Source organism: Elephantulus edwardii, unplaced genomic scaffold (genome assembly GCF_000299155.1).
Source record: "Elephantulus edwardii isolate Elephantulus edwardi_28Jun2011 unplaced genomic scaffold, EleEdw1.0 scaffold00007, whole genome shotgun sequence".
Taxonomy (NCBI): domain Eukaryota; kingdom Metazoa; phylum Chordata; class Mammalia; order Macroscelidea; family Macroscelididae; genus Elephantulus; species Elephantulus edwardii.
In genome coordinates, this window is record NW_006399757.1 from 17,473,254 (window position 1) to 17,491,339 (window position 18,086).

The following is an 18,086-nucleotide window of genomic DNA, read 5'->3' on the forward strand; positions in this document are numbered from 1 at the left end:
TATATATAAATTAGTGAAGATGTATGATTTCAAAGCTTGAGTATATCCAATCAGTTATCACCATTATTTATTATTCTTATTGCTTTACTATCAGTTGACTAAATAAATCAAAGCTGGCTATCAGTTAAACTAAATTCAATAAATCACCTGGGCCAATTCACCTAGTTACAGCTGTTTTGTGTTTTTTGTTTTGTTTTTTTTTTTTTAAAGAAAAATGTTTCATTAAAAAAAACAGGACAGGAAAATAATTCCTTACATTTCCTAAGAATGTAATGAATTCTGAAATTGAGAGGGCTAGTAAGAACTAAAAATATTTGTTTAATATTAAATTGAACCGTAGAAGGTCAAGGACTGAAGCCTTCAATATGGACTGAAGCTCAACATCAAGAAAACAAACATTCTCACCACTGGGCCAATTGGCAGCATCGTGACAGACGGTGAAGAGACTGAGATTGTTGACAGCTTTGGTTTGCTTGACTCTACAATCAACACTCTTGGTACCAGCAGCCAGGAAATTAAAAGATGAATTACAATGGGAAAGTCTGCAGTCAAAGACCTCTCCAAAGTACTGAAGAACAACAATGTAAGTTTGGAGACGAAGGTGTGCCTGATACAGGCCATGGTCTTTGCAATTACTTGCTATGCATCAGAGAACTGGACCATGATTAGGGATGATAGCGGGGGAGATGATGCCTTTGAGCCGTGGTGCTGGAGAAGAGTACTGAATATATATCATGGACTGCTGGGAGAACAAACAAGTTTGACCTGGAGAGGGTGAAGCCAGGCTGCTCTGTGGGTGCAAGCATTCGAAAGCTTCATCTGACATACTTTGGACATGTTGTATGGCTAGATCAGTCCTTAGAGACGGATATCATGTTTGGGAGGGTGGAGGGACTGCAAAGGAGAGGAAGACCCTCAATGAGATGGATTGATTCAGTCATTGGGGTAATGGGGATAGGTGTGTCAGAGACAGTAAGATTGGCAAGGGATAGAGCAGGGTTTAGGGCTGTTGTACATAAGATCGTTATGAGTTGCAGGTGACTCGACAACACATAACAACAACAACAACAACAACATTACATTTACCTGAGGTTGGATTTAAAAACAATTAAGCAATAGGAACTGTTGAAACTCTTCAGAGAAGTTGCCATTTAAAGTAAGTACAGCTCTGATTTATGCATGCCAAAAGAAAGCAACAATATGTCCTACAGTCATCTCCATCTTAGATTTCAAATCAAACCCAAATATTCCTGAGAGTACAACACATGCACACAGAAATTTTAAAATAAAAATAAAAATGCACGTTCATTTAAATTTTCCAAGCTACAACACAAAAATATTTTGACCATAGTGTTTTGGGTTAGTAAGTGATCTCAACATTTAAGTGTTTAAAATCATTCTAAAATTTATGCTGATCATATAAAACAACTTTATTTTCTGTCATCACTTTTGAGCAATATCTTCACATCCTCAAAATTATTTAAAGCCAAATGCTGAAATAAGAAAACCCAAAGTTTTTTAAAAAAAAAATCACATTACCTGTTCAGTGATTCTCATGTGGAAGTCATGGAAGTCACTGTAGCGACGGTATGTTTTCCACATCTCCTCACTGTTCAGATTGCGCCGGTGGACAGTGATGGCGTACAATGCATAGGTCTTGCCATGATCATTACAAACGCCTGCCACAGCATATGGGTCATAGTCAGCATATACTAGTCAATTAAAATGAAGAGGAACAAAAGATACAAAAAAGGAGGAAGATGAAGAACAAAAACAAACAAAAAAGACAACAAGAAATGAAGACTCTGAAATGACAGAACTGAGACAAAAGGATGTCACCAAAGGATAAAACAAATTCCTATCCTCTACACTCAAAAGGGTTTACCATGACTTGGAATTGATGTGATGGCAACTAACAACAACATACTCACAAGCATAAGATGTTATGATATGATGACTCTATTACACCGGTGTGCCTGATAATGGCCATGGTCGTTATCAAGAGTACTGAATATTCCACGGACTGCTAGGAGAACAAAAAAGGTTCATCCTAGAGAGAGTGAAGCCAGGTTGCTCCGTGGAAGTAAGGATTCTGACATACTTTCGACATGTTGCAAGGAAGAACCAGTCCTTGGAGATGGACACCATGTTTGGGAGGATAGAGGGACAGGGCAGGATAGGAAGACCCTCGATGAGTTGGACTGATTCAGTGACTGGAGGAGTGGGGGTAGATGTGTCAAGACAGTGAGACTGACACAGGCTAGAGCGGGGTTTAGGGCCATTGTACATAGGATCGCTCTGAGTCGCAGGTAACTCAACAGCATATAACAACCACCACACAGCATACAGCATTGCCTTCTTTGGACTTTCTTCATAAAGAGCTTTTAACTTTTAACTCTTATTGCTTATGTCACCACAGTATCACTTGATAGCACTTAAGCTTAATAGGTAAAAATTAATAATAACAAAACAGCAATGGTTTGTATGAACTTTCATTATCTGTATTACAATTAAAGTCTTTAAACACACACAAAAAATTACAAAGCTCAACTTGCAGTTTAGGAAATGAGATTTATCCAGTCTCCTAGCAATTCCTTCTTTTTAAATATTCCTTAACTTACAAATGGAGTTTTTATTATCAGAGTTTAAAATTTTAAAAAGCCACCATATATAATCTAAATCAGGTAGTTTTTAAAATAAATCCATTCTAATTTTGCATTAATTTTAGGTAAATAGATAGATGCCACTTTGAATCTTTAAAAAAAATTTAACTTTCTATCATATTTTTTCGTATCTTTCTCTGTATTGCTTTCTACTCTAGATCATTTCCTTCCCCAGGTCTCCAAGGTTTTACTAGATCTGCTTTTATCTGTATTTGGTCTATTTCTTACTGACTTTAATATTGATCATTATATCTTTTCACTTCTAGAATTTATGCTAGTTCTTTTTTCATACTGCTTTATTATGGCCTCCGGATCATGTTCTTTCCTTTATATTTTTAACATATGTTTTGAAGTTTATTTCAGACCTCTAAGTTCTCCTCATCTAACTCAATGCCATTGAGTTAGCACTATTCCTAGCTAACCCTCCCTTGGTTTTCAAGGACATTTAGAGGATATTAATTGCACAAGAAGAGACAGCTTGTCTTGTGACAGTTCATCTTGCTTAGAGTATTCCAACTGCTAGGTCTGCTGACTCTGTATTGTGGGTTCATAGTTTCTCTACAGCTTTTAACTATCTCTTAAAGCTCATTTTCAACATGTATTTCTTTGCCTGAGTTCTGTGTGCCCAGGATTTTGTGGAATCATTCACATTAAGCACAGGTGCCGATACAACTGCTAGTTGTCAGTAGAATCAATATTCCTATTAACTCACTGGCTCAGAAACTCTGCAGTGTATACTCTATCAGCCGTCTAAATCTAGATACACTCATGTTGTGGTAAGAGACTTAAATTTTTTTGTGGGACAGCTTTTCCAAGCATATCCCTGACGTTCATTGTTTTTGTCCTTACATGTCAACTGAATTCTTCCAGCTCCTCTTTCACATATTATTATTTGTTGTAACTCTGAGTGGAATTTATGAAAAGGACCTGGATCTAACAACCTATTCAAATTTTATCAGAATCAAGACAACAGCCTTTATCCTTCTATAACCTCCCTGCTTAAACTTTTCATCATTCCCTTGAATTTTCTTTTCTTCCTGTTCTTTGTGGCACTTGTGGCTTTCCCACTTGAGTTCCTTTTATTACCATGCATTCAGCCTTTCTATGGGAAAACAGGACTTTCCAGAGCCACTAGACTTCCATATGGGCCAAAAGTAAAACTGCCCTTCATAATAATGGTCATGCTTTGGAGCCAACTAAAAGCTTTGCTATCTGGCTCATGAACTTCAGTGTCAGTGACCCTGAAACCAGAAGAACTAGTTGCCTGGTCCCCACTGCTGACTGCTCTGAAAGGGATCACAATACATAGTGTCTGGCGGGGTCGGAGGAAATTTATCACAAAATTCAGTATTATATCGGGGGGAAAAAAAGTAAGGCATATTGGAATAAGTTGGATAAGAGACAGGCACAACCCAAAAGATTATGGCCCCTAGTTATCCTCTGAGCCTTGAAATGAAATCGCCCTATGACTCAGTTTCCAGCCAAACAATACACAGGTCTGTACAAATGACTGACAACACCTGGGAGGAATGTACTCCAGAGACTAAGCAACCACACAAAACAGAAAAGCAAGCATGTGCCCAGGGATAAAGCCTACAAGGCAGAAAAGGACAGGAAAAAGGATGAATGGAAACATGAAGCACTAGGAGAAAACCAGGGAGGGGCTGTCATCACAGTGTGAGGACTAATGCCACAAAACACAATGTGTGTAATGCTGAACAAAAAACCAATTTGTTTTGTAATCACTCAAACTACAATAAAAATTTATAAATATCTTCCCATCTTTCAGACACCATGCAGCGCAACACTCCTTCATCAAGTTAGAAAAGCAACATTTCACAATGGAGGGAGCATTACAACAATGGAATGGCTTCATGTGTGTGTCAGACAAGTTTGGACGAAAAAAGAAAAGCAGAAACAGAAGACTGTCAGGCAAATAACCGTCATTAATTAGGAGTTAATAAAACAAGGGCAAGAAAGAGAAACAGAAAAGGAGAGAAGAGAGAAATGTAAGAAAATGTTCAGTGATCTGAAAAATAATCAAGATTTAGGTCACAAATAGATAGGATGCAGAGGCTGTGACCAGGGTGGACATACAGGGGAGAGACAGAGAAACCAGAAAGGTGCTTTCATTTTAAAAAAATGAGATTACATATATTAGCTTTGAAGGAGGGTGAAATATTCTAATGGAAATAGCCAATGGGTTTTGTTCTCACTACATCAATGATTATCAGTTCACAACCAGATAAGAAACTAAATGTAAATCATTAAGCACAATATTAAATGTGAAGAAATTACTCTTTAAAAGAGGTAGAATGCATTAACCCAAGAATAGTTCATTGACTAGTACTACTTCATCTTTAAGTCCTTCTAGTAATAGAGACTTTGAAGATGTGGAATCAAGAATCACAGACTCCAAAGATCAATAGATAAATGAATATGTACTAAACAAACACTCATATATCATGCCTAGCACAGAGTTAAGAAACTGATTACATTAATAAATGTAATTAATTAATTAATCCTATAACAACCTCATGAAGTAAGAATTCATTTTCAGATGAGGAAAGCTAAGGAGAAAAACAACAAAGCCTCTGGTTTTATTGGCAAGGTTATTATGGAATGACCTTGTTAACAGCACAGCAATAACAGGCACTATTAATTTTTAAAAGATAAAGGAACTCTGGAGAAGGAGATCTGGTACACAATAAGAAAAAGATTAAAAAAAAAAAAGATAAAGGAACCGAAGTAAGGTGAAGAAATTTATAGACAACAATTACAAATAACTGATACCAGAAATGTGTCACAAAACAAGTGAAATGAGACTAGTTTTTGTGAGAAGCAAAACCACACAGAGATCTTAATTTTATATTAAAAAAAAATCCTACACTAACACCACAGTAACTTATACAAATGAAAACTACCTCAACAAAACATTTCTTATTTACTGCAAACTTTTACTATACCAAAAGGGCTTCATTTACCTACCTATTCTGATTTTGCATGTATAAAATCTAATAATGAGTTAAAATCCCCCCAAAATATGTAGATTATCAATTAGATTCAAACATAAAGAGGCCAATTTAAAGAGCTCATTGGAAATGAAAAAATACTTGAAATTCAAGAATTTAAGTGTTAATAGGGACAAGCTTAGAGAGAAAAATCAACAAATACACAAGTAAATGAACACCACAGAATTTAATAAAACAAGAGCATGTTACAGGAAAAAAACCCCAGTAACTTAAAAATATGGCCACAACATGTAGGGGAAAAAAACAACCCCAACTTTTAAAAGGATGGAAAGTAATTATGGGATAGCAATAATAACCAATTCTCAGTGTTTATAATATAAACCTTACCAGTGTCTGAAATGTAGGCATGGAGTTGTACTGAGTCATCAGATGATACAGTTGAAAGGTCATCTAAAGACTAAGAGTAGGAGGGGAAAATCAGGAAACAAATATTTAATACTTAAATATTTATTAAAAAATAGTAAAGAGTTTTACATCATATACACATTACTCATCTTCAACCCACAGAAACTTCATATGTTTTTCCCATTAAACCTTTCATTTATATTTAGAGGAGAAAAACCAACATTAAGAAATAACAAAGTAAAATAATTTAGTAACAATTATATAGATTATTTCTTCCTTCATTTTTGTCAGTAACTTATTATTTCTTTAATTATTGTTGTTTTGTTTAATGCCGTCAAGTCGTAGGCGACTCATAGCGACCCTATGAACGAACAGCCTGAACACTGTTCGTTCATAGAGTTTCCAGAGGCAAGCCATTTTGGAAGTGGATGCCGCTCCTGCTTCCAGATAGATGGCAAAAAACCCAGGTTATGTTTAGAAGACTACATAATACAATAATAGATATCTATTTTTATGATTTTCAGAGAAGCACTGGTAGAATAGTCTTTAGGGAGCTGTGCTGTAACCCAAAGAATGACCTATTCTGACAATTTGATTCTACAGGAGAGATAAATGTCTTCAATGCACTGCCTAGGAAACTACTGGAGGTCAGTCAGCTACCAGTCAGTTTCCACTCAACAGCAATGAGTTATTATTATGATTACTCATAAAATAAAGTAAATCAGTTTATTAAAATTTTTAAAGCTTACTCCCTATTAGTAAAATGTATACAATTAAAATTTACCATTTTAGTAATTTTTAAGTGTACCATCCAGTCATAATACATTTACCATTATCACTATGTATTTCTGAAATTTTTTCGTTATCTCAAATAAAAATACAGTAGTCTTCAAAGTTGTTGTTATGTAGCATTCAGCATAATCTTGCAGTGGGTTTTCAGAGGCAGTGGAGTCAACAGCTCATCTTTCTCCTGTCGAGCAACTGGTGGATTCAAATCACATACCTTTGCATTGGCTGTGTGATTCCTTACCACTAAACCATCAGAGTTCCTTATCCCTTAAAGTAGTAATTCCTGTTTCTATTCCCTACCCCTTGATAGCCAAGTGAACTGACAGTGATTGCAGCAATGAGCTCAAGTTTTGGAGATTATGAGGTTGGCAAAGGATAAGGCAGGGTTCAGATCTATTGTTCCTAGAGTCACTGTGAGTCAAACTCAACTAATACCTAACCACATCTGACAACCACGAGTAAACTTCTCTCTGTGCGCTGGCCTAGACGTCTAGACATCTTATGTAAGAAAGATCATTAAATACTTGTCTTTCTGTGTCTGACTTAATTCATTTAGTACAATGCCTTCAAAGCTGTGTTACGGCATGAATTAGAATTTCACTTTATTTTATATAATGGAATAATAATAGTACATTATAACATACAACAGGTTTTGTTTATTCATCTATTGATTAACATTTGTACTGCTTCCATTTTTTGCTTACTGTGACTAATGCTGCAGTGAAAACTGATGTACAAACAAGTATCTACAAGTATCTACTTGTGTTCCTGCTGGTTTCAAGAATTCCAAGTATTTATCTAGGAGTCACACTTGTGTGCTATATGGCAATTGTATGTTTAATAAAATAAGTTTTAAAATTACTTTTCAAAAAATTAACAATCACATGTTAACCCAGAATCAATCTCCAATAATTATATTAAAAACTTAAACATGTAATTTAGGTTTAAAAAAATCCACATATACATATACCTAGACATACATAGAAGGGAACACAATCATATAATTTAAGGACACTATACAGAAAAGAATTAATAAAGCATGCCCAAGACTGTTTCCTTAAATACAATGCTGGCTCCTGCTTGCGTGTTAACATTTGGTTGGCACCAGGCAACTCAAATTTAGGGAGACTGCCCACCACTCTCTAGCTGGAAGGAGTAGTTCCCTATGTCTAAACTATACAATGTGGCTTATGTTGAACATCTCTCTTTCTCTGAGAATCTAAAGGTCTGGTATGTGCTGGGGGGAAAAAAGTCCTGATGTGACTTATCCCCTGTATGAATTTGAGGCTCCCCTACTTAGTAACACTTCCCATGAGCTCTCACAGGCTGTCCTTGGGACATGGCTCTTGGAAGTGCATGGGTGGTCTCCTCGAAACTGGACCCCACATACTTTACCCTTCACTGATTTTATTTCATATTCTTCTATCCTTTTGTTGCAATAAAAGTATGATTATATGTTACATTTTATGGGTACTCTTAGTAAGTAACTAAGCTTGAAGTAGTCAGGACACACAGACATTGTAATCATTCAGACATATTTCACCATTTTAAGTCATATATGATCAGAAAGGGCTTTGCAATCCTAACATATCATCAATAATTACTACGGGACCCATCCGCAGGATTAAAATATAGCCATGCTGTCATATACAACTTCACTGTCACTCAACTGAATCTGTCTCACAGTGACCTTTTATCTAGCTTCAGAAGCTGTAAAGCTTTACAGGAGACAGGTTCTCATTCTCCCTCGGAGTTGTTAGTAGATTCAAATCGCTGACATTTCTGTTAATAGTCTAATGTTTTATACATTTTTTCAGAGCCCCTAAACTGGAGCAACTACATTTTAAGAAGAGAACAAAAGTGTATCTTTATACCAGGAAAGACTGATCAAGAGAAACAAAATGTGGAGTGCTGGTGCCTTAATGGAACCCAAAGGCAGAAGGTTTGAATTCACCTGTTGCTTCACAGGTGAAATAGGGGCAATCTCTTTCCATTAGATTTACCATCTCTGAAAACTCACTAGAGGATCAGTTATTAGTTGCTTCCCACTTGACACTACTAACAACATAACTACAGCCGATTAAATGAGCCCTGGTGGAGGAGGACATATTGTATTAGGTTGTTAATTGAAAGCTCTATAGCCCAAATCCATCAGTTGCTCTGCAGTCGAGCAGGTAATCTCTTGTAAACATGTACAGCCTCAAAAACCCGATGGAGGATCACTATGAGTTGGTGTTAACTGGACAGTAGCGGGTTTAGTTTAGTGATGGTAGATTAGGAGCACTGGTGGCTCAACGGCTAAACACTTAACTGTGAACAGAAAAGCTGAAGTGTGAATCTACCAGCCACTTTAAAACAGAAAGACATACAGTCGGCTTCCATTACGACTTATAGTCTTTGAATGCGCATGGAGCAGTTTTATCCAGTCCAATAGGGATGCTATGAGCAAAAACTGCCTCATTAACAGTTCTGCCTCATCAGGAATGAGCTCCTATTTTTATTTTTTGTACACTGATTAAGTGTTTTGCTAAGTCACCTAATAACATTGGTTATTTTAGAAATAAGTGTAGTAGCATAAAAACATCAGTTGCTGTCTCATCAACAAATCATGGCAGCCTTATCTGTTTAGAGCAGAAATGTGCTCTACAGTCTTCAATGGCTACTTTTTTGAAATTTGACAGTCAAGTCTTTATTACAAAGGATGGCTCTGGGTGGCTTAAATCTTCAACTTTTAACATTGTAGGACCTTGGCTGCTGCACGATCCAAGGACTCCAGGAGACAAAATAAGATAATGAAAATGAAAGGAAAAATACAATGAATTCCCCCAAAGACTAAACGGAAACCTTTAGAGGGCGTGAATATTTCTTTCTAATACTACTTTAGGAAATGAGTTACTAATCGGTAAGGCTGGATTCACATAGTACAAGCACTAAAATGTGCATTGTTTCACACCTGAGATGACATTCTTAAACCACTAATTGTTACAGAAGTACTTGCTTAATTCACTGTAAAACCTTCTAAGCCAATAGAAAAAACAATTGTAGAAATCTGATTTTTTTAAAAGAAAACTTTAAGAACTACCCAGCAGTTTTTCATTATCCCAACCAGTTTTAGATTTCTTTTCTAAATCAAAGGGAAGACAAAAATTTCAATGTGAACAGTTAGATCTTGCTTACAGATTTACTGACTAAGCAGCACAGTAATCAACTCTTTAAAAATATTATTTATAATAGTACTTACCAAATTTATGCTTCCTGTAGGAGAACCATTAAAAGATTCTGTGGAGAGAAAATATTCAACTTAGATACAATAAAAAAAAAAAATCTCTGAAACAAGTTTTTGAAAAAGGTTTTGATAATATGAATGAAAGTCACATAGCTAAGACGTAAGAAGAGAACAGTAAATAGAAACGGACATATGTCTGAATGTCTGGATCCTTAAAAGACAAGTATTGGGGCTTGGAGGTTTATAGGAATACACACATAAGCATGGGCCTCTGATGGCAGGGTCCACAGCAAGCTGAGCTACTAAGGCAAATACTGACTGTCTCTGGCAATTGGAATCCACCAGTGGCTGTGAACAAGAAAGACAGGCAGTCTCCTCTTATAATAATTTACTGACATGGACCCTAATGGAAAGTCACCATAAGTCTGCATATGTCCACAGTAGTGTGTTATATTCATGTATGTGTGTAAAAAATAAAAGAAAATAAATAAATAAATGAGGTTTGTGGTTTTTTGTTTGTTTTTTTTTAAAAAAAAAAAAAAAGTATGTTTGTCCCTCCAATCACCACCATCATTCAAAATAAGTGCTTTGGAAAAACTCTTGGGCTTCAGGGACCCAGGCATTTCAGCATATGACAAATATATACATATATATACTCACACATCCACAAACAATTATTATTTTTAAAAGCGTGGAAGCTATAGGGTGCAAGACACATATAACTCTTTGGAGAGTCACTCCTGCCCTTAAAAGTCATAATGAATGGTACACATTAGTGAATTTTGTATGCAAATGAATATAAAATAAAAATAAAGCAGAGGAAAAAAAGAGTTCATAGGTGAGGGGAAAGAAGTCATTACGGACAAATAGCCAGTACTGAATTATTTCTATTTTCATAGAATATTATAATATTCCTTGCTACACTGTAAGCATGAACCCTCATGCTTACACACTGCTTGCGGAGACCACTAGGAAATGTAAGAAATAGTAGGAATAAAATGATGTTTTAGTGTAAAATATAGATTGCTATTTCTGTAATACTCGACTAGATCTACATATTCTTGGTACTAACTGTCTTAAAAACACTGGAAGTCTTGAGTCGTAATGTAAGTAATTTATACATACTATTATAGTTCTGTTCATTAGTGTTCAAAGCCTCAAATCTGTTCCTGAGATGGTTCTGAAATGAACGAAGGCCAGATGAGTTGTGGGTCATCCAGGAAGAGTGCAAACGGTCATTGCAAAGACAGAAGAGGAAGAAAAGACCAAAATGGATGTCAGAAGAGACTCTGAAAATTGCACTGGAGCGCAAAGAAGCCAAAGCACAGGGAAGAATTCAAGATACTAAAGAGTTGAATAGAAGATTTCAAAAGGCAGCACGGGATGACAAAGCAAAATATTACAATGAAATGTGCAAGGAGTTGGAGTCGGAAAATCAAAAGGGCCGAACTCGCTCAGCATATCTTAAGCTCAAGGAACTGAAGAACAAATTCAAACCTCGAGTTGCTATAATCAAGGATGCTTTCGGCAGAACGTTAAATGATCCCGGAAGTATTAAAAACAGATGGAAGGAATATACTGAGTCACTTTATCGAAAGGAATTGGAAGACACAGAAGAATTTCATGAAACAACATATGAGCAAGAGCCTATGGTGATAAAGAAGAAGTTCAGGCTGCTTTGAAGGACATGGCCAAAAATAAGGCTCCAGGAATAGATGGTATACCAATTGATATATTTCAGTTAAAAGATGCTGCCCTGGACGTGCTCACCAAGTTGTGCCAAGAAATCTGGAGAACGACCACTTGGCCAACCGACTGGAAAAGATCGATATATGTTCCTATCCCAAAGAAAGGCGACCCAACCGAATGTGGAAACTACAGAACAATTTCACTGATTTCACATGCAAGCAAGATTTTAATGAAAATTATCCAAAAACGACTGGAACAGCACATCAACAGAGAACTACCAAAAGTCCAGGCTGGTTTCAGAAGGGGTCGTGGTACTAGAGATATTGTAGCTGATGTTAGATGGATCTTGGCTGAAAGCAGGGAATACCAGAGGAATGTCTATCTGTGTTTCATTGACTATGCAAAGGCATTTGACTGTGTAGATCATAACAAACTGTGGCTGACTCTGAGAAGAATGGGAATCCCAGAACACTTGATCGTTCTAATGATAAACTCATACTTGGACCAGGAGGTAGTCGTCAGAACAGAGCAAGGGAACACTGCATGGTTCAAAATTGGGAAGGGCGTACGCCAGGGATGCATCCTATCTCCATACCTTTTCAACCTATATGCAGAACAGATTATCCGGGAAGCGGGGCTCTATGAGGAGAAGTGTGGGGTCAGGATTGGTGGACGATTTATCAACAATCTGCATTATGCGGATGACACAACCCTGCTTGCTGAAACTGAGGAGGACCTGAAGCACCTGCTGCAGAGTGTCAAGGACTGCAGCCTACAATATGGATTGAGGCTCAATGTCAAGAGGACAAAGATTCTCACCACTGGACCAATCGGCAGCATCAGGATGGATGGTGAAGAGACTGAGATTGTACACAGCTTTAGTTTGCTTGGCTCCATAGTCAACAGTCTTGGCACCAGCAGCCAGGAAATTAAAAGGCGCATTGCCATGGGAAAGTCTACTGTTAGGGACCTCTCCAAAGTGCTGAAGAGCAGTGGTGTCTCTCTGGAGACTAAGGTGTGTCTGATACAGGCCATGGTCTTCGCAATCACCTGTTATGCATCAGAGAGTTGGACAATGACCAAGGAGGATAGAAGGAGAACTGATGCCTTTGAGCTGTGGTGCTGGAGAAGAGTACTGAGAATACCATGTACTGCTAGGAAAACAAATAGATTTGTCCTGGAGAGGGTTAAACCGGGTGGCTCCTTGGAGGCAAGGATTCTGAGGCTCCGTCTAACTTACTTTGGACATGTAGTGAGGAGAGACCGGTCCTTGGAGAGGGGCATCATGCTTGGGAGGGTGGAGGGACGGCGCAGGAGAGGAAGGCCCTCTATGAGGTGGACTGATTCAGTGACTGGGATAATTGGGATGGGAGTGTCAGAGACAGTGCAATTGGCACAGGACAGAGCGGAGTTTAGGGCTGTTGTACATAGGGTCGCTATGAGTCACAGGCGACTCGACGGCACATAACAACAACAACATTATAGTTCTATACAGCATGCAAAACAAATATATTTAACATCTCTTACACAACACCATTAAAACATAACTAATTTTTAAAAAAACAGATTCATCCTGGAGAGGATTAAACCAAGAAACTCCTTGGAGGCAAGGATTCTGGGGCTTCGTCTGACATACTTTGGGCATACTGCAAGAAGGGACAGGCCCTTGGAGAAGGACATCATGCTTGGGAGGATGGAGGGACGGCACAAGGGGGGTAAGACCCTCTATGAAGTGGACTGATTCAGTGACTGGCGTAATCGGGATGGGTGTGTCAGAGGCAGTGCAATTGGCACAGGATAGAGCAGGGTTTAGGGCTGTTGTACATAGGGTTGCTATGAGTCGCAAACGACTCAAAAGCACATAACAACAACAACAACAATTAAAAAAAGCTTTAAAAATTAATGAAGTCAGTCAATTATTACATTAAGTGAAAACTAGAGTTTCCCCCCACCCATGGAGTTTTATTGTATAACTGAACACAAGTGGTTACCAATTAAAGTATCCTTGTGTTAAAAATACATACAAATATTTTCTAAGATATATTCATTTATAACTTAAAGTGAACACAAAGCTTTTAGCATTTATGAGGCTATCTATCCAAATCTTTAAGTAGGTCATCAAATGTAAGTTCTTTTTACTTAAGGAAAGAGGCACATTGCCTCCACAGTCTCAAGAGCACTTATTTCTTGAATCTTCAGCCCTATGGCCACAAAAGCCAAACAAGAAATCTCATCCTAAGAGTATCTCTTGGTTAAATAACAAGTGAATATTACAATATGTAAACAAATATACTAACTTAATTATATATCAAATTGAGAACAACTAGTTTGTTTTTTGATATATCAATTGGTTAGTCGGCTTCTCTCTTGTATCTTTCAATCAAAAGAATAAGTCAAGAATTCAGAAACAAAGTAAGGCAAAGCTTACATGTTTGATTAAGAAGAAAATATAAACCACTAGAATCAGTCAATCTTGGCTAAAGTTTAAGAGTTAGATAGTAGCATGTAACATTAGAAAGCAAAAAATTTACTGTTGAACAAGTAAAAAATAATGGGATCACAGCCACAGAGCACTCCAGCTGCACGTCAGGAGCCTGTGGAGCTGGGGACCACGATGGGCTTCTTTGGGTTCCTAAGTTCCCTGTTCCTGTTCAGCTATCTCTTCCGAAAGAACCAGAACTGCAGGTGATCCTTCAAGCCAGAGGCCCCTCTCCAGCCAGAGCTCTCCAGCCAGACCCTTCCAGCTGCACCTCAAGGCAACCAGAGGAGGATGCCTTCAGAACTGAGTGCTCCTGTGGCCTTAGCCTGTTTCTTGTCCCTTACTATCAAGTGTTTGTCCCCATTTAACACAAGGAAAAGAGAATGGAATTTTGAAAAATGTTCCCAGCTTAGAATTTTACTACCCTGAGGGCCAATCTAGGTTGTCTGTTTCAGCACTTAGGATCCTAATGAGAATAAATTATTGATGAAGAGTTAAAAAAACAAAACAAAAAACTAAACCAAAGAAAGTATACTTTAAATATTTTTCAAAAAACAGTAAGACCTTGTTTTAATAAAGGACAAAGTATATACATTTTAATAATTTTAAGACAAACTAACTGAAAAACATGAAATTTAAACTCATCGCCTTCAAGTTGAAGTCAATGCCTATCTGACCCTCCAGCAGGATTTTGAAGGCTGCAAATCACACAGGAGGGGACTGCCCATCTCTAGGTGAGCAGCACAACTCCCTCCAGACTATGCCACCAGTACTCTCTACCTAAATAAAGCAGTCGAGAACAAAAAGAAAGAAGAGAAAAAGTGGGAAGAAGGGAAGAACGATGGAGAAGGTATCCTTAAGCAACCATCTACTGAAATACAGGCAAACAGGAATAACTTTCTTCCATTGCCAAGTAAAACCACCAGAGGTCACTATCACACGTGATTAAAACTGGAACGTTCATCTTTACGCTCTATTGTGGTCTTTTAGTTGTTTAGGCAAATTAGTTACACATTAATCTCTAGATAGTTATTTCAGGATGTCTAAAAAAAGTAGACAATATTTCAATGTTTAAAAAATGGGAGACGTGCCAAAAAGTTTTATTTAAAAATCTGAAAATTTAGTTTTTTAAAAAGGAAAAGGCTTTGATTAAAACTATAAAGAAAATGAATAAGCATCACTATTTAAAAATGTTGTAATAATTGCCCAACAATGTAAGCACAACCAAAAGCAATAAACTTGACAGCTATTTAGTAATAGAGCTTCACTTGTATCAATCATCCTATACTTTTTTCAAATGGCTTAAAAAGAAGAGGAAGCAATTTCTTATTTTATGTAAGTTAATTAGGACTTCAAGAGCAACAGTGTCTCTCTGGAGACTAAGGTGCGCCTGATACAGGCCATGGTCTTTGCAATCACTTGCTATGCATCAGAGAGTTGGACAATGACTAGGTAGGATAGAAGGAGAACTGATGCCTTTGAGCTATGGTGCTGGAGAAGAGTATTGAATGGACTGCCAATAAAACAAACAGATTCATCCAGGAATAGGTTAAACCAGGCTACTCCTTAGACTCAAGGATTCTGGGGCTTCATCTGACATACTCTGGACATGCTGTAAGGAGAGACAGGTCCTTGGAGAGGGACATCATGCTTGGGAGGGTGGAGGGACAGCACAGGAGGGGAAGACCCTCTATGAGGTGGATTGATTCAGTGACTGGGGTAATCGGGATGGGTGTGTCAGAGGCAGTGCGGTTGGCGCAGGATAGAGCAGGGTTTAGGGCTGTTGTACACAGGGTCGCTATGAGTCGAAAACGACTCGACAGCACATAACAACCACAACAATTAGGACTTCATGTGTTAAACAATACCCCTTCTCTCAAATGCCCTTAATGCTAATTAGATATCTCTGACACACATAAACCTATTGCTGCAGTCACTGTATCAATCCATCCAGTTGAGGGTCTTCCTCTCTCACTGCCCCTCCACCTTCTCCAAGCATAAAGTCCGCCCCCCTCCAAAGAATAACCTTTCCTAGCAACATGCCCAAAATAAAGAAAATGAAGCTTTATCGTCTTTGCCTCCAAGGAGCACCCTACTGCACCTTCTCCAAGGCATATCTGTTAGTTCTTTTGCAGTTAATGAAATACTCAGTACTCTCTTCCAACACCACATTTCAAAAGTATCACTTCTTAGTTCTTTTGCAGTTAATGAAATACTCAGTACTCTCTTCCAACACCACATTTCAAAAGTATCACTTCTTAATCATTGTTCAGCTCTCTGCAGCACAGTAAATGACTGGAAAGACCATGGCCTGAGCTAGGTGCACCTTAGTCTTCAAATTAGCACCAGTGCTAATATACAGGCACATACACATAGGTAAAAATAGAAAACGTCCATCATCTTACCTCCATCACCGTCATCTGATCCTCTGAAACTAGGATCTTTAAGCATATCTAGTTCAGCTAGCATGCGTACGTAAAGAGCATTCTGCCGGAATGAAGGGTAAAATCTTTCATCTCGCAGCATCAAGTCATATACCTTATTGAAATAAATCAAGACATCCAATTACCAATATAGCTAATATGCTTATATTTACTACATAAGCTTTACTCAACAACCACATTGAAGTCTCACCTAACACATTATGGGGTCCATAATTACAAGAAGTCAACAATAATACTGTAGTATTTTTTAACCGGTTCACACACAAAGCTTGGAAAGGACGATGTTAAGTAAATAATTCTGGCATAAAAAGCCTGGCCAAAACATACAGTGCATGCATTAAATACATAAAAATACAGTATGCTACAACTATGACTTTCTTCTAGTATATCCAGTAACTAAATTACACCCAAAAGGTCCTATCTTCAGAGATTTAGAGAAGCAGTCTACAAGAAGTCCACATAAAGCCTCAGGGGCAAATTACAATGATTTTGAGAAGTACAGTATTTATACATTAACCAATTCATGAAATTCTAAGACTATTATCAGGTTCTTCGGCCAGATTCAAATGAACAATAAAGGTATTCTCATCTATCAATTACTATACATACACAAGAAAAAAATGGGATGATTTTTTTTCTCTTCTTTTTTGCAATGGATATATTACCATAACATGTACGTGAGATGGAGCTTCACTATACTTGCCTCCAAGGAGTAACCTGGTTTCACCCTCTCCAGGACAAACTTGTTTGTTTTCTTGGTAGTTCATGTATACTCAGGTCTTCAAGTCAAAGGCATCAGCCTTCCTCTGTCATCTTTAGTCATTGTCTGGTTCTCAAATATATACAGAGCAAGCAACTGAGAAGACCATGGTCTGTAATAGGCACGCCTTAGACTGACATCATTGCACTTCAGCACTCTGGAGAGGTCTCTAACAGCAGACTTTCCAATGCAACTAATTTTCTGATCTCCTGACTGCTGGTGCCAATGGTGTTGATTGTGGACCTGAGCAAGATGAAATCATTAGTAAACTCAACCTGTATCCGTCTATCGTAATGCTGCCTGACAGTGAGGAGCTTTGCTGATGCTGAGATGCAATTCATATTGAAGGCAGCAGTCCTTGATCTTCTGCAGCAAATACTACAGATCATCCTCAGTTTTGGTGAGCAAGTTATATCTTCCATGTAGCATATGCTGTTGATGAGTCTTCTTCCAATCCATGCCACATTCTTCTTTATAAAGTTCAGCCTCCCAAATGATCTCTTCAACATATAGATTGAAAAGACATGGAGAAAGGATACATCCTTGACACACTTCTTTCTTGATTTTGAACCATGCAGCGTTCTCTTGTGAGCTGCTTGGTCTAGGTAAAGATTTGGCATGAGCACTATCAAGTGTTCAGCAATTCCCCCTATTCTCAA

The 18,086-nt window shown here is 37.7% G+C and overlaps 1 protein-coding gene across 2 annotated transcripts in view; it reads right to left on the bottom strand.

Annotated features, from left to right (window-relative positions):
* The window catches only part of SNX13 (sorting nexin 13), a 172,288-nt gene that overhangs the window by 34,658 nt on the left and 119,544 nt on the right, over positions 1–18,086 (bottom strand). For both annotated transcript variants that reach the window (XM_006880270.1, XM_006880269.1), the window contains 4 exons: positions 16,629–16,761; positions 10,071–10,108; positions 6,023–6,092; positions 1,540–1,679 (listed from right to left, as the gene is read on the bottom strand). In XM_006880270.1, the coding sequence (XP_006880332.1) occupies positions 1,540–1,679; positions 6,023–6,092; positions 10,071–10,108; positions 16,629–16,761 (381 nt within the window). The remainder of the gene's footprint in view (positions 1–1,539; positions 1,680–6,022; positions 6,093–10,070; positions 10,109–16,628; positions 16,762–18,086) is intronic.